General features: G+C 49.9%; 1 protein-coding gene across 13 annotated transcripts in view; it reads left to right on the top strand.

Annotated features, from left to right (window-relative positions):
- IKZF1 (IKAROS family zinc finger 1) overlaps positions 1 to 27,685 on the top strand; it is a 101,428-nt gene that overhangs the window by 47,167 nt on the left and 26,576 nt on the right. For 5 of the 13 annotated variants that reach the window (XM_053609464.1, XM_053609461.1, XM_053609460.1 and 2 more), the window contains one exon: positions 22,566 to 22,625. The exons of the other annotated variants lie outside the window; for them this stretch is intronic. In XM_053609464.1, coding sequence (XP_053465439.1) covers positions 22,566 to 22,625 — 60 coding nt within the window. The remainder of the gene's footprint in view (positions 1 to 22,565; positions 22,626 to 27,685) is intronic. 13 annotated transcript variants of the gene reach the window in all.

Here is a 27,685-nt window from a genome sequence, read left to right as displayed (position 1 = left end):
GGTCCCTTCACAGAATGTCCTGCTGCAGAGAGAAGCTGTGGCTGCTCCCTGGATGATCCTGACTGAATTTTCTTATCTATTTGGAGAGTACTTTCTGTCTCTTCCTCTGCTTTCTCATTTGCAACCTCTAATCTACTGGGGATTAAGATAAGAAGGAACCCTTTAATCCTTTTACAACTGTGTGTAAATACGGGTGTCCGGGGACTTGCCCGTGAGTAAATGCATGAATTCTAGTTCAAGGGTTTTTTGTTTCTCTTTTGCTCGGTTGAGGTCAGCGAGTTCTACTTTCTTTCTCATTCTTGACCTATAGGGTTGATGTAGGTGGGCGGCTGTAACTTCTGAGTAAGAATAATATCCAGGGAATGAGATGGGATCCGCTGGTGGTTCTGTTCATCTCCTCAAGTTTGTGCATTTCAGGTTTAGCATTTCAGAGTGAGGCCAAAGGGCTGACTTTTGCAAGCTGTTTGGTCTTTATCCAGATCCTTCCAATGTTTAAGTCTTTGTTGTACTGTTTCCCTCCGACCTGAAGCCTCCAAGAGAATAAAACATGAATAACATTTCTTTATCGAACACGTAAATGTGTTTTTTATTATTTATTAGCAACTTTATTTCACTTGACCCTCAACCATGTCCTGTCTTGGCATAATTAATATCCTAAACACGAATGTCTTGTCTTCACAGAGGGAAAGCTCTCTATGAATTACATGTAGGACGTATTTTCCCCCTTATGTATTTTTAGAATTTTTCATACTTTGTTTTCTGAAATTGAAATATTGCTCATAAGCAAGCTTATGGCTTCCCTCATCTCTTTCGCTTGCTAGATCTTAGGGTAGAATCTTTTCATAAAAGACAAGACATGAAAGTAAGGGATGGAAACCAATGGCTACAGGAGTGGCCAGTGGGGACAGGTGCCACAGCCAGGCAGAGCACAGGAGCCACAGTGAGGCAGAGCACAGGGGCTGTTCTGTCCCTCTAGATCCAATGGAATTTGCAATTTCATTTTTCCAAGACTTCCAGGGCACTGTTCTTTAAACACAGAAAGTGAGAGAGAGAGAGAGAGAGAGCTGCCTTCCTTCCTTCTCAGTTCTGCCAGCCCCAGTCTCGCCATGCTGGAGGGTTTCAGCCTGCAGCATCTTCCCTGTCTCTGTGCTTCCTGCACAGGCCTGCGGGCTGGACGGTGGCAGGGGTGCTGGCCACTGCTTCCTGTGTCTGCCTTGCCTACAATGGTCCTGGGAGGGGAAAATAGAAAAAGAAGTTGCCCACCTCCTTCTCGTCTCCCCTCCTCCAGCTGTGCTCTGACACTGTGAGATGGAATGACTGACCATCCAGGCCAGTCCTCTGGCGACACAGGGGAAGACGTCCAGGCTGGGAGAGACTTCAGGTACTCTCAGACTAATTTGCCCTGGAGGCTGTGAAGAGCCAAGGCCCTAGTGGGTACCATCGCTGCTCCTGGATAAATCTTTAACTGTGTCCTTTCTATTTATGGGGATCTCCTTTCAGTGAATTTCTAAATTTAGAAGATACTAGATACGAGCATTTATATTTGTTTAAAAGTAAATGCATTTACATGTTTCTCCCAGTAACCATAAATTTCCCAGTGTCCTGCACCTGTTTTCTGCTCCCAGCAACTCTATTTCATGCTGGCACCAGCCTGGCCCAGAGCTGGAACATTGGACTCATTCTGAATCCCTCAGTGATGACAGGAGGCAGAGAAGGTAGGATTACCCAGAGCATCTTCCTGAGTGGTGCTGATTGGTGGGTTCTACCAAGTTCATCTGTAACTGGGATTTACAAACCCAGCCTTGCATTCCTGTGTGCCTTGGAGGTGGATCTTGACCAGTTCTCTCTCCTGGAAGGGATGAGCGGTTCTCCCAGCCTGGGCTCCCTCAAGAGCAAGCCTAGCACAGGTGCTGTGGGTAGCTGCTTCCTTTGAAAGCTGATCTTCAGGGTGGCGCAGGGGTGCAGGATAGGATGAAAAAGAGAAAAACAATGCAAAAGTGCCACCCTCACTTGGTCACCCTTCTGGGTGACCAGGCTTCCATCCCCCCAGGGCACCCTGTGCTGCATCATGGCACCCGCTGGCGAGGGTGGCCTGGTGGAGGTGAGTGTCCTCCCAGGGTCCTGCTGTGCCTGTGTGAGCAGAGCCCTTTCCACAGCCTCCCAGGCACAGAGGTGACAACAAGCGAGAGGCAGAGCTTGGACGAGGGTCTCTGGCTGCCCTTCCTGAGCCTGGGCCAAAAGGAAGGTGGAGAGGTGGCAGGCAGGGGGTTGTAATGTCCAAAGCAGCAATCTTCGTACCATGTGCATTTTTTTTAAAGAGGGGAAAAGAAGAAAAAATAAACAAGACTCTGAGATGAGAAACATACTTGCCAAAACCAAAGGGAAAAAGAGAGAATGTCAACATTTTGGAGTCACAAGTCTCCTCTACCCTCTCCAGCATTTCTGTTCTTCCTTTTCCTAGTATTGGTGAAGAATTTTAAAATAACTAGCCCATGATCTTTAGTCACAGGGGTGTCTCCCTACAAGGGTCCCAGAGAATCCTCAGAGGCCAGAACAGAAAGGCAGCGCCCTGTGGACGCGCTGAGGTTTGTGAGGTAGGAGGGAAAGTGCTCCTCATCTGGGTTTTGGTGGCGGCTTCAGATACGCATGCTGGGTGGGAGAAACACCTGGGGCTCAGGAGTGCCATGGGGGACACTGCCCGGGGTGGTCCCCCAGGAAACCTCCAGGGCAGAGTCATCAGTGAGGGAGGCAGTGGGTCAGTAGCCCCTGACAGCCAGCCTGCTCCAGTCTACAGGGAAATGACTCAGAAACTCACATGGGGGGTCTGGCCCCTGTCTAGTCAGTGCCACAGAGAGCTAAGGACAGCACGAAACAGTGGGGAGGTGTCACATGTGAGCAAGAGTTAGGCCACCCTGCACTCCTACCCTGGAGCCCCACGCAGGATGGGAGTTGGGAGCACAGCAGAGTCCTCACCAGGTCTGCAGCCTCCCCAGGGCCACACTGTCCACTGAAAACCCTGCTCACTGTGGTGGTGGGTAGACGGGCTGCGCTCACAGCTCTTGTCCAAATCTTACTGCATCCGCAACTGCTTTTATTTTAGATTTATTGCAAAGTTCATTGGCAAAAAAATTATAAATAAATAAATGAAAGCAACGATCCTCAGAAGGCACTACTCAAATTTAACGTCTCAAGGTTTCAGCAGATAATTAGTATTTTCTTATAAAGGCAATGATAGTCCTTGAGGTAGCCAGTGTTTTCTGTTGGAAAATAAGCAAGAAGAAAAACAGTGCATTAATTTTAATTCCCTCCCTGGGGCAGGGAGGGAATGTTCCCTTTGAATTCAGAGGCCTTAGTGAGGACAGGCTAGAAGGTCCTGGCTGGGCCCCTGCCCCCTCCCGCCCCATGCCTGTGAAAATTCAAGATAAGGACTTTTTCTAAGTAACCTCCAAACTCCTCTGGTGGGGATGTCTTTGACTCAGAGCTCTGCTACCGGTTATCTCCACAAACAGAAAATGCCACAAACCGGTTAATTCACTGTGGTGTTCTCGTTTTTCCCCTAGATTCCAGGCTTTTCTCTCCTTGCCTGTTATCCTCACTTAAATAATGATATTTGAAGGTCCCTAAACTTATCTACCTGAGTACATCCAGGTTTTCTGTTCCTCATTAGTCCATTGTTTTTTGTCTCAGATCTAAAATTAAGGGTTTTTTATTATGATATAAGGAAGTTTTACCTGTAAAAAGAGTTTTGACTCTGACTTTTTATTTTTTTTATTTTATTTATTTATTTTTTAAGTTAGTTTTTTTTTTTTTAATTAAGTTTATTTATTTTTGGACTTTTTGTTGTTGTTGTTGCAGTTTGGCCAGGGCTGGGTTTTTTTTTTTTTTTTGTAGAGACAGGGTCTCACTTTATGGCCCTCGGTAGAGTGCCGTGGCCTCACACAGCTCACAGCAACCTCCAACTCCTGGGCTTAAGCGATTCTCTTGCCTCAGCCTCCCGAGTAGCTGGGACTACAGGCGCCCGCCACAACCAGGGCTGGGTTTGAACTCACCACCCTCAGTACATGGGGCTGGCACCCTACTCTCTGAGTGACAGGCACCAAATAACAACGTGGCTACTAGAATCCTCAGGAATTTCTGGGTCTAGGATCATAGAGGGGCAGAGATTCAGGGGCACACTGGAGCAATGGTCCTTTGGCGAGCTGGATTGCAAAGTGGACTTGTCATCCTCCCTCTCAGGCTAGGAAGCAAGAACTCATACTCTTTCAATAGTTTGATTTAGGTGCAAGAAAGGCCATGTGTGCTTCTGTGTGTCTGGCTGTGTCTGCGTGTCTGTGTATGTGGACGTGTGTGTGTCTGTGTGTGTCTGGCTGAGTCTGCCTGTCTCTGTATGTGGATGTGTGTGTGTCTATGTGTGTCTGGCTGAGTCTGCCTGTCTGTGTATGTGGACGTGTGTGTGTTTATGTGTGTCTGGCTGAGTCTGCATGTCTGTGTATATGGACGTATGTGTGTCTGTGTGTGTCTGGCTGTGTCTGCGTGTCTGTGTATGTGGACGTGTGTGTCTGTGTGTGTCTGGCTGTGTCTGCCTATCTCTGTATATGGACGTGTGTGTGTCTGTGTGTCTGGCTGTGTCTGCGTGTCTGTGTATGTGGACGTGTGTGTGTCTATGTGTGTCGGCTGTGTCTGTGTATGTGGACGTGTGTGTGTCTGTGTGTGTCTGGCTGAGTCTGCATGTCTGTGTATGTGGACGTGTGTGTGTCTGGCTGAGTCTGCATGTCTGTGTATGTGGACGTGTGTGTGTCTGTGTGTGTCTGGCTGAGTCTGCCTATCTGTGTATGTGGACGTGTGTGTGTCTGTGTGTCTGGCTGTGTCTGCGTGTCTGTGTATGTGGACGTGTGTGTGTCTATGTGTGTCTGGCTGTGTCTGTGTATGTGGACGTGTGTGTGCCTGTGTGTGTCTGGCTGTGTCTGCATGTCTGTGTATGTGGACGTGTATGTGTCTGTGTGTGTCTGGCTGTGTCTGTGTATGTGGACGTGTGTGTGCCTGTGTGTGTCTGGCTGTGTCTGCATGTCTGTGTATGTGGACGTGTATGTGTCTGTGTGTCTGGCTGTGTCTGTGTATGTGGACGTGTGTGTGTCTGTGTGTCTGGCTGTGTCTGCGTGTCTGTGTATGTGGACGTGTGTGTGTCTATGTGTGTCTGGCTGTGTCTGTGTATGTGGACGTGTGTGTGCCTGTGTGTGTCTGCATGTCTGTGTATGTGGACGTGTATGTGTCTGTGTGTCTGGCTGTGTCTGCGTGTCTGTGTATGTGGACGTGTGTGTGTCTATGTGTGTCTGGCTTGTCTGTGTATGTGGACGTGTGTGTGCCTGTGTGTGTCTGCCTGTCTGTGTATGTGGATGTGTGTGTGTCTGTGTGTCTGGCTGTGTCTGCGTGTCTGTGTATGTGGACGTGTGTGTGTCTATGTGTGTCTGGCTTGTCTGTGTATGTGGACGTGTGTGTGTCTGTGTGTCTGGCTGTGTCTGTGTATGTGGACGTGTGTGTGTCTGTGTGTGTCTGGCTTGTCTGTGTATGTGGACGTGTGTGTGTCTGTGTGTCTGGCTGTGTCTGTGTATATGGACGTGTGTGTGTCTGTGTGTGTCTGGCTTGTCTGTGTATGTGGACGTGTGTGTGCCTGTGTGTGTCTGGCTGTGTCTGCGTGTCTGTGTATGTGGACGTGTGTGTGTCTATGTGTGTCTGGCTTGTCTGTGTATGTGGACGTGTGTGTGCCTGTGTGTGTCTGGCTGTGTCTGCATGTCTGTGTATGTGGACGTGTGTGTGTCTGTGTGTGTCTGGCTTGTCTGTGTATGTGGACGTGTGTGTGTCTATGTGTGTCTGGCTGTGTCTGCATGTCTGTGTATGTGGACGTGTATGTGTCTGTGTGTGTCTGGCTGTGTCTGTGTATGTGGACGTGTGTGTGCCTGTGTGTGTCTGCCTGTCTGTGTATGTGGATGTGTGTGTGTCTGTGTGTCTGGCTGTGTCTGCGTGTCTGTGTATGTGGACGTGTGTGTGTCTATGTGTGTCTGGCTTGTCTGTGTATGTGGACGTGTGTGTGTCTGTGTGTCTGGCTGTGTCTGTGTATGTGGACGTGTGTGTGCCTGTGTGTGTCTGGCTGTGTCTGCGTGTCTGTGTATGTGGACGTGTGTGTGTCTGTGTGTGTCTGGCTGTGTCTGTGTATGTGGACGTGTGTGTGCCTGTGTGTGTCTGGCTGTGTCTGCGTGTCTGTGTATGTGGACGTGTGTGTGTCTATGTGTGTCTGGCTTGTCTGTGTATGTGGACGTGTGTGTGCCTGTGTGTGTCTGGCTGTGTCTGTGTATGTGGACGTGTGTGTGCCTGTGTGTGTCTGGCTGTGTCTGCATGTCTGTGTATGTGGACGTGTGTGTGTCTGTGTGTGTCTGGCTTGTCTGTGTATGTGGACGTGTGTGTGTCTGTGTGTCTGGCTGTGTCTGTGTATATGGACGTGTGTGTGTCTGTGTGTGTCTGGCTTGTCTGTGTATGTGGACGTGTGTGTGTCTGTGTGTGTCTGGCTGTGTCTGTGTATGTGGACGTGTGTGTGCCTGTGTGTGTCTGGCTGTGTCTGCGTGTCTGTGTATGTGGACGTGTGTGTGTCTGTGTGTGTCTGGCTGTGTCTGTGTATGTGGACGTGTGTGTGCCTGTGTGTGTCTGGCTGTGTCTGCGTGTCTGTGTATGTGGACGTGTGTGTGTCTATGTGTGTCTGGCTTGTCTGTGTATGTGGACGTGTGTGTGCCTGTGTGTGTCTGGCTGTGTCTGTGTATGTGGACGTGTGTGTGCCTGTGTGTGTCTGGCTGTGTCTGCATGTCTGTGTATGTGGACGTGTGTGTGTCTGTGTGTGTCTGGCTTGTCTGTGTATGTGGACGTGTGTGTGTCTGTGTGTCTGGCTGTGTCTGTGTATATGGACGTGTGTGTGTCTGTGTGTGTCTGGCTTGTCTGTGTATGTGGACGTGTGTGTGCCTGTGTGTGTCTGGCTGTGTCTGCGTGTCTGTGTATGTGGACGTGTGTGTGTCTATGTGTGTCTGGCTTGTCTGTGTATGTGGACGTGTGTGTGCCTGTGTGTGTCTGGCTGTGTCTGTGTATGTGGACGTGTGTGTGCCTGTGTGTGTCTGGCTGTGTCTGCATGTCTGTGTATGTGGACGTGTGTGTGTCTGTGTGTGTCTGGCTTGTCTGTGTATGTGGACGTGTGTGTGTCTGTGTGTGTCTGGCTGTGTCTGTGTATGTGGACGTGTGTGTGCCTGTGTGTGTCTGGCTGTGTCTGCATGTCTGTGTATGTGGACGTGTGTGTGTCTGTGTGTGTCTGGCTGTGTCTGTGTATGTGGACGTGTGTGTGCCTGTGTGTGTCTGGCTGTGTCTGCGTGTCTGTGTATGTGTGTGCGTGTGTGTGTCTGTGTGTGTCTGGCTTGTCTGTGTATGTGGACGTGTGTGTGTCTGTGTGTGTCTGGCTGTGTCTGCATGTCTGTGTATGTGTGTGCGTGTGTGTGTGCACAGTGTGCACACACTGTCCTAAGCCACCCATTGCGATTCCTTGCTTTACTTCCCTTTCTGTCACTTCTCCATAACTCTTGGCATGTCGGTTGGGCTGGCGTCCTGCGGCGGCTTCCTCTTTTCCTGCATTCCTATATTTCATTATTCACCCTTGTTCCTCTTCTAGGCCTTTTACAATACAGCCAGGAGGATGTGGAAACCCAGTTACAAGATGACACACGAGGGCCGTGTCACAATCGCTGGTCTCAGCCCTGCTCCTGGGGACCAGAGACGGTGCATGTGGATGCAGAGGGAAGGGCAGGAGATCACTGGGTTGGGGAAGGACAGACTGGAGAAGTCAGGGCTGCTGGAAGCCGGGTCTTGGTCCTGGGACGGTCCTCTAGGCAGAGTGGCAGCTGCCTCTAATTCCGGGGATGCGCAGTCTGTGGTGCCTGATTCTGCCTTAGGGACTGGGACGGCAGACTCGGTACAGTTCCTGACCCTCCTTTTCCCCAGCACACCTTGCTGGCTCCCAGCTTCTCTCTATGTCTGTGGAGTATCTGACCCACTCTTCTGCCCACAAGGACTCCACCCCTGAACCAGCTCCCCCCACATCAATGGGTTCCTCTGAGCAGGCACTTTGCAGGTTTCCCGCAAACTTGAGAGTCCAACTCAGCTCCAAGCCCCTGGAGGCAGCGGGCCTGCCGTCCCCCTGCTCCCCGTCTCTGTCTCCTGCAACCGCCCTGCTCCCCATCTCCGAGCCTCCCATCCCTGCTCCCCATCTCTGTCCCTCCCATCGCTGCTCCTCATCTCCGTCCCTCCCACCCTCTTCCTCACCATCTCCGTCTCTCCCATCCCTGCTCCCCATCTCCATCCCTCCCGTCCCTGCTCCCCATCTCCGACCCTCCCGTCCCTGCTCCCCATCTCCGTGTCCCTGTCCCCATCTCCATCCCTCCCACCCTCTTCCTCCCCATCTCCATCCCTCCCGTCCCTGCTCCCCATCTCCATCCCTCCCACCCTCTTCCTCCCCATCTCCGTCCCTCCCGTCCCTGCTCCCCATCTCCATCCCTCCCGTCCCTGCTCCCCATCTCCATCCCTCCCATCCCTGCTCCCCATCTCCATCCCTCCCATCCCTGCTCCCCATCTCCATCCCTCCCGTCCCTGCTCCCCATCTCCATCCCTCCCGTCCCTGCTCCCCATCTCCATCCCTCCCGTCCCTGCTCCCCATCTCCATCCCTCCCATCCCTGCTCCCCATCTCCATCCCTCCCATCCCTGCTCCCCATCTCCATCCCTCCCGTCCCTGCTCCCCATCTCCGTCCCTCCCGTCCCTGCTCCCCATCTCGGTCCCTCCCACCCTCTTCCTCCCAATCTCCGTCCCTCCCGTCCCTGCTCCCCATCTCTGTCCCTCCCGTCCCTGCTCCCCATCTCCATCCCTCCCGTCCCTGCTCCCCATCTCCATCCCTCCCGTCCCTGCTCCCCATCTCCATCCCTCCCATCCCTGCTCCCCATCTCCGTCCCTCCCACCCTCTTCCTCCCCATCTCCGTCCCTCCTGTCCCTGCTCCCCATCTCCGTCCCTCCCGTCCCTGCTCCCCATCTCCATCCCTCCCATCCCTGCTCCCCATCTCCATCCCTCCCACCCTCTTCCTCCCCATCTCCATCCCTCCCACCCTCTTCCTCCCCATCTCCGTCCCTCCCGTCCCTGCTCCCCATCTCCGTCCCTCCCATCCCTGCTCCCCATCTCCGTCCCTCCCGTCCCTGCTCCCCATCTCCATCCCTCCCACCCTCTTCCTCCCCATCTCCGTCCCTCCCATCACTGCTCCCCATCTCCGTCCCTCCCGTCCCTGCTCCCCATCTCCATCCCTCACGTCCCTGCTCCCCATCTCCATCCCTCCCACCCTCTTCCTCCCCATCTCCATCCCTCCCATCCCTGCTCCCCATCTCCGTCCCTCCCATCCCTGCTCCCCATCTCCGTCCCTCCCGTCCCTGCTCCCCATCTCCATCCCTCCCACCCTCTTCCTCCCCATCTCCATCCCTCCCATCCCTGCTCCCCATCTCCGTCCCTCCCATCCCTGCTCCCCATCTCCGTCCCTCCCGTCCCTGCTCCCCATCTCCATCCCTCCCGTCCCTGCTCCCCATCTCTATCCCTCCCGTCCCTGCTCCCCATCTCCGAGCCTCCCGTCCCTGCTCCCCATCTCCATCCCTCCCATCCCTGCTCCCCATCTCCATCCCTCCCACCCTCTTCCTCCCCATCTCCATCCCTCCCATCCCTGCTCCCCATCTCCATCACTCCCACCCTTTCCTCCCCATCTCCATCCCTCCCATCCCTGCTCCACATCTCCGTCCCTCCCATCCCTGCTCCCCATCTCCGTCCCTCCCGTCCCTGCTCCCCATCTCCGTCCCTCCCGTCCCTGCTCCCCATCTCCGTCCCTCCCGTCCCTGCTCCCCATCTCCGTCCCTCCCGTCCCTGCTCCCCATCTCCATCCCTCCCGTCCCTGCTCCCCATCTCCGTCCCTCCCGTCCCTGCTCCCCATCTCCATCCCTGCCGTCCCTGCTCCCCATCTCCATCCCTCCCATCCCTGCTCCCCATCTCCATCCCTCCCACCCTCTTCCTCCCCATCTCCATCCCTCCCGTCCCTGCTCCCCATCTCCGTCCCTCCCGTCCCTGCTGCCCATCTCCATCCCTCCCGTCCCTGCTCCCCATCTCCATCCCTGCCGTCCCTGCTCCCCATCTCCATCCCTGCCGTCCCTGCTCCCCATCTCCATCCCTCCCGTCCCTGCTCCCCATCTCCGTCCCTCCCGTCCCTGCTCCCCATCTCCGTCCCTCCCGTTCCTGCTCCCCATCTCCGTCCCTCCCGTCCCTGCTCCCCATCTCTGTCCCTCCCACCCTCTACCTCCCCATCTCCATCCCTCCCATCCCTGCTCCCCATCTCTGTCCCTCCCATCCCCCTGCTCTCCACCTCTGTCCCTGTCACCCCCTGCTCCTCAGTCTCCATCTCTGCCATGTCCCTGCGCCTCCATCACTGTCCCCAGCCTCTCTGAGCCTCCCACCTCCACCCCCAGTGCTGGCTGGGCATCTCCATTTGTCAGGATTCCATCTTCCTGCTCTCACTTTGAACTTTGAACTTCACTCTTCTGGGAGGCCAAACTCTATGAGACTTGTAACAGGCCCTCCATGCCACCCCTTCCTGCCTGGGCACTCCTGGTCTTCCTAAGAACCAGGGCCCTTCAGGTGCTGCCCACTGCAACCCAGAACTGCCATGTGCTGATGGCTGAAAACTCCCTGGGCAAAGCCTGTGTTTTCCTTTTGATGTTTTCTCTGTCACGTCTCTGGGGCCCTGAACACACACTTGTGGAGCGCCTACCCGGACTGGAAACGGCTTCTTCAGGACGCCTCCTCTCATAAACTCAAATGGCTAAGGAAGGTTTGCAAAAGCCTTTAGGCCTTGGGGAGCAGCAGTGGGGGAAGGGAGTGAGTGAAGAAGGGGCTTTGGAGGTCGATGAACCTGGGCTGCTGCCCCAGCTTTGCCACCCTCTCTCTTTCCAGGAAGCCTTGTGCAGGGCAGGTGACCTCTCCTTTGTCAAACGGGGTAATATTTTTCTCATAGGCTGCTTCAAGGACTAAAAGAGCAAATGTGCAGGAGCCACAGCACCCCCCCCCCGGGGGACAGCCTTGCCTTCGCTACTGTAAGCTGCACATTTCTGGGATTTTTAAACGGGAAGAATACGTGACCTCAACTGGTCATTTCCATATATTTCCCAGTAAATGGTTGTTGAATCATAAAACCAGAAAGATGGGAAAGAGAGGGAGGAACTTGCCTTATTTCAAAGAAATGTTGCTGATGTGAAGGACAGGACTTTTTGAGACACTTGAATCCTAAGAAACAGCTGATGTATACTAGGAAAAAGTTGTGGCATTTGAAGGTTCTTCCCAAGAGATGTGAGATTTGGACAGAAGTGCCAGAAAGATGGAGGTTTCTGAGTGATGAGCCCAGGTGGCAGGGGCAGGGGAGAGGCAGACAGCATTGTCTGAGTGCCTGCTGGCTGCGGGGCCTGGCATGTCCTTGCGGACTCTCCACTTGTGGCTGCCTTTGTTGAGTTTCGTGTGTGTGGAAGCCCAGGCATGGTGAAGTCGTGTGGTTCCCTCAGGCCCCAGAGCTGCTCAGAGGCAGAGGCAGGGCCAGAGCAGGCCTCCCTTGTGCAAATCCATTTCCTTCGCCCCTTCTAGCCTGCTGGAGCCAGTGCTAATTAATCACAAGGCTTTCTCGTGAGGGGTAAATCAAGATATGCTTAGCATTTATAAAGCACTGTGCTTTTTAAGAGCTAAGTGGCTTGGAGAGAAAGGTGGAGGAAGGGAGAAGGGGAAACAAGAAAAAGAGGGAAAAAGCTTGAAAGAGTTTCTTAAGAAAAGAACTATGAAAAGCAAAGTCTTTGGTGTTGATTTTACCCAGGTTAGCAATCAGCTGACTGTAGATGGTAAAGGGTTTCTTGTGTCCACGTCTTCTGCTGCGTGCACTGTCCCAGCCACTGCAGGAGTGTATTATCAAGATATGGAATTCTGCCTCAGGTCACAGTGCCTTGCCCAGAAATCCCTAAAAAGCAGCGCTTCTCAGCTGGGACGCAGAGGGAGCACAGATTTAACGGTGGCTGCTAAGGCTGGCAGAGACCACATCTGACCCCCGGGTGTCCTCTGCAGCCTTCTGCTCACAGTGCTGGGAGCCTGTGCCCAGAGTGAGGAGCAGAACAGGTTGCTCTCCGCCTGTCCGCATTGCCGTCCTTCGTCCTGGCAGATCCATGGTAAATAGGAGGCTCTGCGCCACTGAGTGGATGTCACTGAGCTGCCTTTGTGCATCTATGTGTAGGAAGGGTGACCCTCGTGTCCCTTTTGCCGGTGCGTGGGCACACACACACGCACACAAGTGATCACTAGCACCCCAACCAGAGGCATCCATCGCAGTCCACATGCTTTAGCTGCCCTCCACAGATGGCCAGCCCAGTGTCAGATAGGCCAAGGTGCCTGCCCTTTACTACCACGGGGCTCGCTGCCTCAGGGGTGCCTGAGAGATGTGCTTTCTTAGAGGGACACAGGAAAAAATGGCCAAGGCAGGAATGAAGTCTTCACCTCCAGGGACCTGTCAGCACCACCACTACGTAAACACAAGGCCAGGGACCATCTGAAGGCACAAAGAAAGCAGGACCCATGGGCTGGGGGCTGCAGGGCAGGAGGGCCGTGTGGGACCCAGCTGTCCTTCCCTTCCCTCTGTCCCCCTGCTTATTTGCTGAGTCACCTTTTGCTTGGAATTCTGACAGGGACCCGTTAGGGTTCTGGAGGGGAGAGACAGCAGAGGATCCACCCTCCAAGTGTCCTGGAGGAGATTACTTTATCTCTGGTCTCCCTGAGGCAGGGCCTGGGCTTCTGGAATCTTTGGGGCTGACACGGTGCCAGTGCCGGGGCCGGGAGGGAATGGCAGTGTGTGTCTGCAGAGCCCACAGGGGAGCCAAGCCTGGCGTTCTCTGTGGCTGCTCCCTGTGCTAGACGCTGGTGACAGAATTGGAGGTAGATACCTCAGCCCTTTCCGGGCGCGAGTCCCCTTGCATGGGGTCAGGAGTGATATATCCTGCGCCTCATCAGTGTGGTAAATGTTCATACAGTAACCTGATTTCAGGAAGCAGGCCAAGCTGACAGTCAAAATATTTCCTTTAGTCTTTGGTCTTTCATTTTAGCAAACTCCATTTTGCACCAGCAGCAGCACTTCAACCTGTTGCTTTTGTTAAGAACGTGCTCCCGGGAAAACCACATCTAAAGCACGTAGGCAGGGACGTCAGCTGAAGCACATGCCAAACGGTTGACAAAGGCTCTTGGTCTGGGGCCCCCACCCTAGACACCCTGGCGGCTGCCGAAACCCTCAGCCCCACAACCCTCCACACGGCCATCTGTCCTTCCCTTGCTGCTGCCAGAAAGCACAGCTGTCCTTCTGGGCCATGCAGAGTCTGCCCTGTACTCCCTCAGTCCCGTCCTCACAGGACCTGGGTATGGACGGGGCGGCACCCCAGGCACATCCTGGGGGTCCATCTTCCCACTGAACAGCCAGCACTCGGGCACACCTCAGCTGCCCCGTAGAATTTCCTTCCTTTATCATTTTGGCCCATGTTATCCAGTGCAAATTTCCCTCATTGGAATAAAATTTGGAAGGACAAACAAAATAAAAATTAAGTTTTCACTTAGATTTTCTATGACGTATTTTCACTATGTCATCCTCCCACATTCCATGACAAGGCCCTTTCTGTCTTATCATTATTTCTCCAGTCGTCTTATTTTTCTTCAGCCCTTGTTTGTTGCTGGAATGTCCCTTTGTCTTTTAAAATTTGAACTAATCTCTATTTTCATTGTGACTTTTCATTTTCTCCTTTACACAAGACTTGGAGGTAATGTCTAGAAATGTCATCACAGTCTTGATGGATACTTGACATTTGGGGAATAAACAAATATTATTTTTATAAAAATAATAATATTTCCCCCCCAAACAGATAAACAAGAAAGATATCACATCCCTATTTTACCTGTTGAATGTTTTCCCCAAAATTGTGGTTACATGGAGATCCTAGGCCAGGACATCAGTTGACACACTGCAGGATAGGACGGTGGGTGAGGGACACTTCGACCACAGCACCAGGGAGGATGGCAGGTGATTTGAAAGCTTACCCCCTGAATAGAATCATCATTTTTGAATGTACTATTTCCTCTCTTATCTGCTTTAGGAGAAAGTGTTTGTCTATTTCTTCCTTTCTAGGAAGCTTTTTCTGTCCCAATTAGCTTATTGTGAAAAATTAAAATCATGTTAAGTAAACATAAACAACAGGTGATCAATTGCGGTGTGTGGAGAGAGCGGGCAGTTACTTTAACCTGCACCTCTGCTGAGCTCTCCATGTTAACCGACCCTTCTGAGAAGAAGTTCTGACCAGTAGAATTGGGAGTAAAGCAGGAAGACTTGGACCATCTTTCTGGCCTGTCTCACCTGAAGCAACCCAAACTGTCCCTCACCCTGACAGTGGACCCTGAAACACCATGGGTGTTGGTGAGGCACTTAGGATGGTCACATGGCCCTTCCCTGATGGAGCGAGTGCCCACCAGGGCTTCTGGGTTGAGGGGAGCTGCACAGAGTGGAGGTTGGGAGGCCCCAGGTTATTTTCCCTGGGGGCACCTGCCTTGTTGCTTCACCATTGGTGGCCTTGCAACACACCATCCTCAGTTTTCCTATTTGAGAAACTTGATGAATGTTGGCTGAGTGTAGCTGGTCTCCTAGGTCCTGAAGTCTCTGTTGACAAGAAGGTAGATGTTATCTTTTTCTGTGGGCAGCTTTTTGTTAGGCAAATAGCCACAGTGGCCTTTGCTCAGTAGTGCCTGCCAAAGAGCAGCAACTTTGTAAGTGTTACCTTGAATCTTCACACAAACCCGACAAAACTGATGTGATTATTCTCATTTGCTGGATGAGGAAACTGAGGTTTAGAGCAGCAGTTGGCCCTTAGAGCAGCCACATGTCCAGCGCCATCCTCTGGCCCTAAAGCTCAGACCTGTTCCATGGTCCAGCTGCCTCTTCCTGCTCGTGAGTGATGGATCACCATTGTCACCCCGACTTGTGAACGCCGGGTTCAGGGACAGCCAGGGTGCAATGTAACACAGCCCATTTGTGATGTCAAATGAGCCGGAAGACCCATTTGAGCCCAAAGCCTGCCCAGGTGCACTTGGGTTATAGGAAACAAGTAAAGTGCACCTGCGTGAACCATGACAGGATTGACTTGCCCCGTTGCTGACTCGGTTGAAAAGCACCCCCACTAGAAGCCACCATAAGAGATGAAATGCTTTCTGTTTCTGTAGCATCTTATTTAATGTGAATAAATTTCTAAAAGGGTTCAGCCATTGTGGTTATCTTCAGAAAGTAGGAGGCTTCCTAATTCAGCAGCCCTGCAATGAGCACCTTGTCTGAAGAACAGGTGGAGGGAAGGAGAAGCAAAGTTCTGGTCTGTCACAGCCTCTGTCTGAGTACTGATTGGGCTTGAGACCCACATTAACTTCTAGAATTGGGCACATACCCAAGAATCTCAAAGGGGAACAGCAAGGCTATAATCATCCCGAGAGAGGTTGGATTCTGAATAGACATCCCAAGAATGGAGTGTGGGAAGGTGACCCTACACGTCGGTGTAGGTGACGTTGTAGGCCCAGGCCTGCGGGGTCTCTAGACTTGCGAGGTTGGAGCCTGAGTGGTCCAGAGAGAGGCGAGGTGTGAGGGGGAAGACCAGCTAAGCCCTCTATCCAGCACCCTGGGGTTTTGGGCCAGGTGGACACGTTCAGTGGGCCTGAGGCTTAGTGTGAGGGACACATGTGCACCAATCACAACTGCATTATGGTCACAGATGCTGGTTTGTTTTCTAGCAATTTTCCATAAGGTTTGTTCGTCTCCTACCTGAGTAGTGCTGCATCCTGAAAGGTTCACCATCCTTGCTTGCCAGCTGGAGTGGGGAAGGGTGAAATTTGACACAGGACGGGAGATTTTTGTCTCTTCATAACAGGGCAGACCTGTGAAAACTTTGGAAGGAGATGTGGCCCAATAATGGCGGCAATGAGGACAGTGACCTTAGTGCAGTGGGCAGGATAGACTGGCAGGGAGCCTGGCAGCAAGGTTACTGGGAGGCAAACAAGCAACTCAGGTGCAGGACGGTGGACAGGAAGCTCGGGAAGGATGTGGTGTGGGCTGCACTACCGACGGGCTGATGGCAGAGACTCCGTGATGGGGCTGGGATGCTACATACTTGGAAAACAGTGAGAGACACAAGATAATCTCCGAAGGACTCAGATGGTTTGGCTGTGGCAGGTGAGGGTGGATGGGAGCCTTATGTGGGCTGGAATGCGTGGAAGCGAGATGGAGCATCACCAACACATGTGGGATCGCCTCACCAACACATGTCAGTCACCTCACCAACACGTGTGGGTCACTTCACCTACACATGCAGGTCACCTCACCAACATGTGTGGGTCACCTCACCAACACTGTCAGTCACCTCACCAACACATGTGGGTCACCTCACCAACACTGTCAGTCACCTCACCAACATGTGTGGGTCACCTCACCTACACATGCAGGTCACCTCACCAACATGTGTGGGTCACCTCACCAACACTGTCAGTCACCTCACCAACACATGTGGGTCACCTCACCAACACTGTCAGTCACCTCACCAACATGTGTGGGTCACCTCACCTACACATGCAGGTCACCTCACCAACATGTGTGGGTCACCTCACCAACACTGTCAGTCACCTCACCAACACATGTGGGTCACCTCACCAACACTGTCAGTCACCTCACCAACATGTGTGGGTCACCTCACCTACACATGCAGGTCACCTCACCAACACGTGTGGGTCACCTCACCTACACATGCAGGTCACCTCACCAACACGTGTGGGTCACCTCACCAACACTGTCAGTCACCTCACCTACACATGCAGGTCACCTCACCAACACGTGTGGGTCACCTCACCTACACATGCAGGTCACCTCACCAACATGTGTGGGTCACCTCACCAACACTGTCAGTCACCTCACCTACACATGCAGGTCACCTCACCAACACGTGTGGGTCACCTCACCTACACATGCAGGTCACCTCACCAACACGTGTGGGTCACCTCACCTACACATGCAGGTCACCTCACCAACACGTGTGGGTCACCTCACCAACACTGTCAGTCACCTCACCAACATGTGTGGGTCACCTCATCTACACATGCAGGTCACCTCACCAACACATGTGGGTCACCTCACCTACACATGCAGGTCACCTCACCAACACGTGTGGGTCACCTCACCAACATGTGTGGGTCACCTCACCAACACTGTCAGTCACCTCACCAACGTGTGGATCACCTCACCAACACTATCAGTCATCTTACCAACACATGTGAGTCACCTCACCAACACGTGTGGGTCACCTCACCTACACATGCAGGTCACCTCACCAACACGTGTGGGTCACCTCACCAACATGTTTGGGTCACCTCACCAACACTGTCAGTCACCTCACCAACGTGTGGATCACCTCACCAACACTATCAGTCATCTTACCAACACATGTGAGTCACCTCACCAACACATGTGAGTCACCTCACCAATACATGTGAGTCACCTCACCAACATGTGTGGGGTCACCTCACCAACACTGTCAGTCATCTTACCAACACATGTGGGTCACCTCACCAACACTGTCAGTCACCTCACCGACATGTGTGGATCACCTCACCAACACTATCAGTCATCTTACCAACACATGTGAGTCACCTCACCAATACATGTGAGTCACCTCACCAACATGTGTGGGGTCACCTCACCAACACATGTGAGTCACCTCACCAACATGTGTGGGGTCACCTCACCAACACTGTCAGTCATCTTACCAACACATGCGGGATCACCTCACCAACACATGCGGGGTGACCTCACCAACACATGCGGGGTGAAGTCACCAACACATGCGGGATCACCTCACCAACACATGCGGGGTCACCTCACCAACACATATAGGATCACCTCACCAACGCGTGTGGGTCACCTCACCAGCTTGTGCGGGGTCACCTCACCAACATGCGTGGGGCTACAAGAAAGAGGAGAAGGCTTTCATTCGGGTGCACGCGTGTGGGGCATGGAGGAGAGAATGAGCGGCCCGGGGGACGGAGCCCAGGCGGAGCCCGTGGTCGGGGCCCTGGGCCTGTCTCTGCTTGCCTTCTTTTCTAAACCTTTGCATGCCCACTGGGTGGAAGGTGCTACACTGAGGACCGTGCAGGGATCTGGGGCTGCTATTGATGTCTCATAAACAGGAGCTGGTGGAGTGAGGGGGAGAAAAGTGACAGCCGAGTTAAAACTGTCAGGTGGAAAGAAGGATCACAAGGAGTCCCCAGTTGCCCGAGGAGCTTATGTGTGCAGCCTCACTCCCCCTGGCACTCCTCAGCTCCGTGTCCTCGGGTCCATTTGAACTTGTTTCATTTTAGCTGCCTCTTCAGTGACACTGGATTGGCAGGCCCCTCCTGGAGTGGGCAGTCAGACAGTGCTAGCTAGCGTTCTCATCCCACAAGCACACCCGGCGCCTCCCACCTGTCCGCAGGATGTCTCGATCTGGAAGACTCTCTGTAGAGCCTGGGTTTGATACCTATCAGGACTTACCTGGCTCCCTTCAGGAGTGTGGCCCCTGCCTTCACATAAGATCGCAGCCCCAATCCTGTGACTCTGTAGCCCAGACACAGGGTCAGGATGTCCTTCCATGAAACGTTAGATCTGCAGGCATTGGCAAGGTCACTGCCAACCACACTCAGACAAGACACCAATGAGCTGACTGTGCCTGACAGGTTAAGGAAGGCTTCAAGAACAAGAACACGTGCAAGAGTCACACAGAGCTCATTTCCACATTCCACACACACAAACCTAAACATGTTTTCCCTGCCCCAGAAAATTGTCAGGGCTCTTCTTGGACCTGAAAGTGGAGTAGGTCTCCTCCCTCTTGTTTTGAACATCTCAAGGATGTTTTGCGTCTCCCTAAGGGACAACACCACGAGAAGGTTGTAACTGTGCGCCCGGCTGGATGCCACCTGAGGAGTGTGGTTTGTGGGCTTTGCGTTTTCTTCCCCATCGCGTTCATCAGTGCGGCAGTCTGAGCAGGATTCAGAATCTGGGGCATTCGTAGCATTTGATGTGAAAACGTGCGTGACAGTTTGGGGAAGAGAAATTCCTACCAAATGAGTTTGAAAGAATAAAAAGAATGTCTTTTGGAAATTTAGAAAAATACTTGACCTATTTTTAATCTGTGCTCTTTTATAAAACAATGGCCTGAAATCTGAGGTGGAATTTACTAAATAAAGGAGAGCAAGGTTGAGAGTTAATCACTGAATAATAACTCTCCCCGGACCACCGTCACTGCTTCTGTGGCAAGCAAGAGGGCCAACGTAAAGGTAGGGCAAGTTCAGTCTGCACCTGCAAATTGCCCCACGTGAGTGAGAGGCAGGGTTGGAGGGCCTGCTCCACAGCTCACTGTCACCCAGCACAGCCCCTGAGCCAGCCAGTGCAGGGCGCATGGGGCGCTCTCAGGGACCACTGAGCCCCCTCACCTCCTCCGTGTCATTGTCCAGTCCCCTGCCCTAGCTATGGAGTGAGGAGTGCCAACCTTAGCACTGAGGTCCCTGCCAGGGACAGAGCTACCGGGGCCCCAGTCTTTGGCTCTTGGTTGGTAATCAAGTCACTATTTGGGGGACCCTATGTCAGGTATGAGTGTATGGTTATTCCCTGTGTCCCACGGCAGAAGGAAGTGTGTGTGTGTGTGTGTGTGTGTGTGTGTTTATGCAGCTGCAGCACCACACGCAGCTTTCAGGGAGCTCTGGAGCCTGGGGACACTTGCACTGGGAGAGTGTGCGTTTTGAATACTAATTACTATGCATTAACTAGATGAGATCTCAAATTCGCAAACACACATGCTAACCACCAAGATGACACATTCCTGAACTTCCTCTGAGCTCCCGTTTCCTCAGGGTCTGCCTCCTAGAACAGTGTGGGGATGAGTGGCTGTTGATGAGAAGTGCTTTCCATTCTTTATGAAGTGGGAGGCTGCCACAGTCACTGGGCTTCAGCATAGCACCGACCGTTTCCACATTCCGTTGTTGCACATAATTACCTGTCCATCTAGCATAGTGTACACTTCCTTTTCTAAACTCAGAAGTTGTATGTTTGAACATGGATGGCACAGGAACAAGAGTGAGCTCTTATTAATTTAGCTTTATGCTGGGGATGTGGAACAACTTGATAACTAAAGCTGTATTTTGCTTTTTAGACTTCTTGTGATTGTTAGGGAATCAAATACTTAGGACAGAAATTAGCAAATTACTTTGAATTACAATAGGCAAAAACAGAATCTTTTGGAAAGTGATTCACATTGAATGTCCAATAGTGTATTGTTGGAATATTCTTTATTTTTAATGGCAATGTTGGGGGTGGGGGGCAAGTCCTGGCAGATGTCAGGGTTTTTTTGTTTTTTTTTTTTTTGTAGAGACAGAGTCTCACTGTACCGCCCTCGGGTAGAGTGCCGTGGCGTCACACGGCTCACAGCAACCTCTAACTCTTGGGCTTACGCGATTCTCTTGCCTCAGCCTCCCGAGCAGCTGGGACTACAGGCGCCCGCCAAACGCCCGGCTATTTTTTGGTTGCAGTTTGGCCGGGGCTGGGTTTGAACCCGCCACCCTCGGCATATGGGGCCGGCGCCCTACTCACTGAGCCACAGGCGCCGCCCAGATGTCAGTTTTTTTTAAGGCTTACTCTTTGATTACTCAAGAATGCTCAAGTCTGCATTTTCTGACCCTGAGACCAATTTTAGATACACTGTATTCAATTCTAACCCCTAAGCTCCTTTACCCCTCAGTATAGTGCTAAACGTGAACATGTCCCACGGCTGTAGTCATCACACATACCACAGGGAACGGTTCCGGCCTCAGAGCTGAAGAGGTTGTATGAGGAAGTTAACAATCAAATCATAAGCACCACATGGGTATTGTCACCATTATCAGGCATATCTCAGTGTTTTTCATTTCATCAGAGTTTCATACTCTATCGCTTATTACAGTATCCCTATTTTCAAAAGGTAATACCCTTTAAAACACCTTTCCTTTTTCTCCCATCATCTCAGATGGTAGCAGCCCCATCATGCAGAATAGCTGAGGTCAGCAAGTTTGCAGAAAGGGTGAGCCGTCAGTGAAGACAAGAAGAACAAAGGTTCAAAGGTTGTTGTAAAGTTGGCTCTTTGCAGGCCAGCAAGCACCTCCCTGCGGAGATGAGCCGTTGTGACAGCTGCCTGATGGGACAGACTCCTGGTGGTACCAGCTTCATCCATTAGGATTGAGCTAGCAGCCCACTAGAGTGAGGTTTTGCCAGGGGATGGTAAAGCCAGTCACTTCAACTGACAGCTTTGAAATTGTCCCCCAAACTGTGTTTGCCCATTATCCTAATAGTTTTTTAAGTTGATTGTGGAGAAAAGAGGGAGGGTCTGTGGTCAGAGAAATTCAGAAAACACTAGTTTAACGAAGATTCAAAAGCTCTGTTTCCGGTGGGTCACTCCAAGTCTTTACTTAGATCACATCCAACAAGCGTAATTCAGCAGCTGTGCTGTGCACGTAACTCTCATAGGCACTGGGGTGCCACTCTTGGAAAGAAAATCGTGTGAGTGTGCACATGCGAATGTGCAGAATCTGCCAAGTCTTAAGAAATAGGAACACTCTGGGAAACTATCCTGTGAAAGAGAAAAGAAGGGTGAAGATTGGAGGCAGACTGAATCTATGCAGCTGGTAACAAGTCTCAGAAATGGGTGGCTCTGTGTGGGGGTCTGGGAAAACGTTCATTTTTCCCTACCCAAAGTGTTGCATGAACGTTTTCTAATTTTTTATACACATTTTCTAAGAAAAAGTTGAACGAAGAACATTTTTAACATGGCCAGCTTATTAAGAAATGCATTGCTGGGTGGCGCCAATGGCTCAAAGGAGTAGGGCGCTGGCCCCATATGCCGGAGGTGGTGGGTTCAAACCCAGCCCCGGCCAAAAACTGCAAAAAAAAAAAAAAAAAAGAAAGAAAAAAAGAAACCCATTGCTTTTCTGGAGACAAATGCTGTCCTGGGAGGTGCTCTGTGGTGAGGCTGAAGTCTTGGGCCAGTTCTGCTGAAGGTTTCATAGTTCTGGAACGTTTGGGGTTGCTACTGCTAAGAAGTCCAATGCATTGGTGGTTGCTCCATACCACTCTATGTGATACCACGCTGTGACTCGAGACCCCAGGGAATAGTAGCCTGTTTCTGAGCGGTCACCTTCCTGTTGCCCTATGAGAGCCGACCATGGCAGATGAGTAACAAAACAATGATTTTGAGCAATAGTAAGTTCTTTTTTTAAAAAAATAAATAAATCTTTATGTTAAAACTCTTGCTGTATCTCTGTAATGGTATCACAACTCAGCTTTCTTTCTGCCTTCTTTATTGCAGTTGCATATGGGGCTGATGACTTTAGGGATTTTCATGCAATAATGCCCAAATCTTTCTCTCGTAAGTATACACTTTGCTTCTGGAGAATGGAAATGTATATTTCTTTCATACTCAGTTTCCATCGTGTAAATATTGTGAGTGCATGTTACTTCATCAACATTTTCCTTTGTGCTTGAAAAAAGGAGATAAACAAAATATCTACCATTGGGGACATCATTTATATAATGAGGTACAAAAGTAAGGTTTCGGGGGCCTGGCAGGGGAGTAACACTAAGGTAGGCAGAAAGGTACTAATGGAATTGTTACTCTACTGCTGCTATTGTTACTAACATGATTATCTCCTTTTTCTTGAGTGGGAGGATAAATGGCCATACTTTCTATCACTATCAAACAACACATAGTTTCAAGATAATTTTTGCAATTTTGTGGGACAGAGGGGAAGGCACATACTCTCCATGTCTTGCTCTGGAGTATTAATGTCAGAACTGATGAGAGAGAAATCACAGGCTTCCAGACTGTTATTCTCTGGTGCTCACTGCATGAGCAAACATACTGTTAATACTTGCCGCAGGCGGGACCTTCTCTGATAGGAACTGTTAAACCAAAAACAGATGTTAATTTCATTTTTCTTTTTTAGGTATTGAGAGCTGATAAATGATAAATTTATTTGGGCAACACCCTCAAAGGAGTAGTATTTTAAAAAAACAAAGAGGGCTTTTTAAAAAATATACAGGGAACTGAAGGTTTAAAGGCATACAAGTTGTTAGCGCCCTTAACAACTTAGGTCTTCAAGCCTGTGTTAGTAAATTCTCTAATATTATAAACAACATCAGAACAGTTTGTGTTTGTTAAGAGTGTGACAATTATGAAGGCGGGGTCTAATTTAAAAGACATCAGTAACAGTTTAGCTTTCTGACATCCCGATTATCAAAAACTATCTGATATCTAAGAGATAGCAGTAAGGATATACCCTTTTTCCCACCAACCAGATTGACTATGATTCCAGTGTGTAAAATTCATAGAAATCTTTCCCTTACTGATACTCGTTTGCTAGTAGCTTAATATTTATTTCTATGAGGTACATACACAGGTATATGTAAATGTTGATACATGTGTACGTGTAAATGTCTGTGCGTATATGACCATAGAAAAACTCAAGGTACTAGGACCGAGAAATGATACTAATTTTGAGATGAATAATCATATTGTTGAAATGATTTTAATTTGAAATTAATATGAGGGCACAAATTTTTAGGTTACATTGTTTTCACTTCCAAGGTAAAGTTCACGTTGTAGTGAGACCTTCACCCAGGGGATGCGCTGAACACCCTCATACTGTTCCTATTGAGATCCCGCCAATTGCCCTCCCTCCTCCTGCCAATTGTTCTCTACCCTCCCCCTCCCCGTTGAAATATTTTGAAAAGTTAAATGCACTTCAGAGTAAGATAATATATTCTAAGATGTTTCTGTTGAGAAGGGTGTACACACAAGAATATTGTAATGCTGAACCAGATCCTTTGGTAATTCAAACCTTTAATCTATAAAAATTGCTGCCTATTAAAACATCGTATTTGGAGTTTTTAAAACATGATATATATATAGGTACAATTTGTATATATATTTGTAAAAATATGTTGATGAGGTATTAGTGTCTCTCTTTCTTATTCAAACTGCAAATCTCCTGTTCACTGTAAGGGCCACTAGCCCTTGAAGACCACCCCACCCAAACAGCAACCAAACTGTTCTTGGCCAATATCGCCACCTTGTGGTCATGGTGGAGAATTGCCCTCTTTGCCCCTCAGCAACCTTCTTGAAAATTAAAAACGTAGCCTTTTTGACCACCTCTACCTTGTTTATGCCAGTTTGTGTCCCTGTTTACCTGAGGAAAATATATGCTTGTAACTTGTTCATTTTTATACTTTCTCTTTCCTCTTTTTTGACTTTCTTTTCTCTCCCTGACTTCTTTCCATTGGAAGGCCTTAACCATCAAAGGAGGAGAAAAGTATTTCTAATGCACCTTAACAAGAAAAAGTTCAACATTTTAAATGCTATTAACTTTCATGTTGGTATGTGATTAGAGAGCACATTAAATTATTACACAGAAAAAAAAAAAGAAATGGTTCTATTAACCTTTAAAATGCTTAAAAGTTTCATAAGTCTCTTTTGGCGGCAACACAAAAACATCTATGTAAATTTCCTCTTCATCTCAAATTTTAATTTTTACTTGCTAGTCACAGGTGTTACAGGCTATTTATTTCTTCTATTTTTAATTTAAAACACTAAATATTTTAAACTCTCATGGCCCAAAATCATACAGGAGTGATATTTTGGACTATCTTTTTGATGGAGAAATGCATTCTGAGTATCAAACATTTACTTTTCCAGTAAATTTGAAGACATATTCTAAAAAGGAAAAGGAAATGAAGAGGAAATATAACCCATTTGTAAGGTGGGGACTGCCAGCGTACATTACACCTATGCATTAAACAATGATTAATTATTTATGAGTGCATGGGATGCTTGGCAGCAAAGTCAGGCCTCTGAGTTCCTTGGATTCTCCAGATTCTTCAATTCTGAATTTCTTTATAAAGCATGCCTTATGTTCAGGGGCATGGAGTCTCTCTTGGGACTGCTGAGTTACTAAAAACATAAAAGTCCTCTAAGATACGACAATAAGATTTTAATTTTTTCTTTTTTTAAGTACCATCTGGAAAGGAAAGTAGCTTTTAACTAGGGATTTGAAAACATCTACTCTTAATATAAGCCACATTTATTGAATAATAAAATTGGGCCCCTCTCCATTATCTCTTAGTCAATGGAAGACCCTGGGGTGGGCCTGAGCCAGAGCATTCTGGGGGAAAGAAATGGACACGTCTCCATTTCATGTTCTATATTTAATCAGTTCAATTCAGTGCCATACTGAGCTCAACATTTTTTAAGTAGAAGTAGACTTTACAAAATATTTATAAGTTTATTCCCTATATTCAGGGGAAGTGCACCATTTCATTGAAACAATACCACAGCTAAGCAGTTCCAGGTCCAAGTAAGTGGCATAGTTGGCATGGTTCTAACTTTCCATGGAGATGAATCCATGGGGCCAACCAAAGCCCCATAAACACAGATTAAGGGGAGACTATTTCACAGAATTGATTTGGAGGCAAGTCTGATTGGCGTTGTTTAAGGTTATTAAGAAAATGAAAGGACTTCTCATGTGACACTTTTTTTTCTTTGTTTTTGAGACAGTCTCACTCAGTGGCCCTGGGGTTAAGTGCCACGGTGTCATCATAGCTCACAGCAACCTCAAACTCTTAGGTTCAACTGATGCTCTTGTCTCAGCCTTCCATGTAGCTGGGATTACAGCTGCCTGCCACAATGCCTGGCTAGTTTTTCTATTTTTAGTAGAGATGGGGTCTCGCTGTTGCTCAGACTGGTCTCAAACTTCTGAGCTCCGGTGATCTTCCTGCCTCAGCCTCCCAGAGTGCTAGAATTACAGGTGTGAGCCACCACACCCAGTCCACATGTGACATTCTTAACATAGTAAATTGGGACTCTTGCATATCCCTTTGGGTGGATTCCAGGTTACCTTTTCATATGAGACTGCTGGGAGATGGGCAGCTTCAGTAACTGGCTATCATCTGTCCCAAACTCATCCTTCATTAGTGGAAGCAACCACTAGTGTCATTGCTTTCTGCAGGAAGGTAGATTTCAAAATCAATGGCCCACGAAAAGTGCCCACCTGCTGAGCCTCTCTCCCACGTGGTGTGTACAGGCAGTGCCCAGGTTATGAACAAGATAGGTTCGGTAGATTGGTTTTTCGTGTGAATTTGTATGAAAGTTGGAACAGGTACATTTACCTATTACTAATAATAGCCTCGATCCATCAGTATGAAGTATACCTAAGTTGGATGTCCATAACTCGGGACTGCCTGCACCGCCATCAACAGGCCAAACTCCACTTGGTATTTTTTCTAGGTAAAGGAAATGGCCCTCAGGACAAAGGCCTTCTGTCTGTCCTTGCATGGGGGACATGCTGGTGGAGGCCATCTACAGGACTGTGGGAGTAGCAGGAATCTAAGATCAGGTCCCCTGACGCCCCAGGGCTGCCCCTCTGCCTGCCTGTCCTGAGCGTGCCCTGGCCGTAGACCCCTCCTTTGAAGGACCTCTTCCTGCTTTCATCTCCCTGTGGCCTCTCCTTAGTGCCTTCCTGTCACTTGTAAAGCTGAACTGAGGGGCATTAGTCCTGCTGGGCCATGCTGCGTCCCTCTGCCTGGGCCTTTGTTTTTTCTGAGTCAGGCATGTCCAGGGCCATTGACGTTCCTAACAGGAATTGACTGTGGCCTCTGGTTAATTCCCTCCCCATGAACCCGCCCCAGCCTATGCTGGCCCTTTCTACAGGAGGCACAGACAGCTGGCCAGTGCTGGTCAGTGCACAGCTCCCTAGCCGCTTCTTCAGCTCTCCCCTCATTCCAGACACATCACCGAGCTCACCTTCAGCAAAAAGCCCAGAAACCGTCTCACACTTGTGTGTGACAAGCCAAGACACACCCATTCTGAGCTTGTGTTTTTGACATCTTTAGACCTGACATTTATAACCACCAGTTCCAACTTTCAAGATCCAGTCTTTATTTACAACTCAGGAAGATAGTTTCAAGCCCTGATTGCTGTCATCTATGAAAACAAGCCTGTCCCTTGTATTCCCCTCGGAGACAGAGGAGACCGCATTATTTTCACGGATAGCCTCCTCGGTTCCAGAAATCCCTTGAGCTTGTCTGTGTAACCAGCACTCAGTTTGCATGGCCCACAGGGACAGGAGGACCTCGGCCCTATTCAGAGGAATCCACCTGCTGCTTCACTGCCTGATGGCTCTGCCTACTCTCTTCCCTTGAAATCTCCTGGATCCTGGCCAAATTCATCTTTCTTTTAGACTTTACAGACCTTCCATGGCGTAACACAGCCTAGACTGTGTCTGTGTAGTTCTAGACACTTCCAGTTCTAGAACACTGAGCATCTTCCATCTACCTCCTGTTTAAATGAGCTCTGTGTGGCTGAAGTGGACTCCTCTGTCTGTTCCCCTTGTTTTTGGTTCCTCAGCTTTGGCCACAATGACAGGGGGAGATTGT

The sequence above is a fragment of the Nycticebus coucang genome, chromosome 11 (assembly GCF_027406575.1).
Source record: "Nycticebus coucang isolate mNycCou1 chromosome 11, mNycCou1.pri, whole genome shotgun sequence".
Classification (NCBI taxonomy): Eukaryota; Metazoa; Chordata; class Mammalia; order Primates; family Lorisidae; genus Nycticebus; species Nycticebus coucang.
This window is presented reverse-complemented; position numbering and strand designations above follow the sequence as displayed.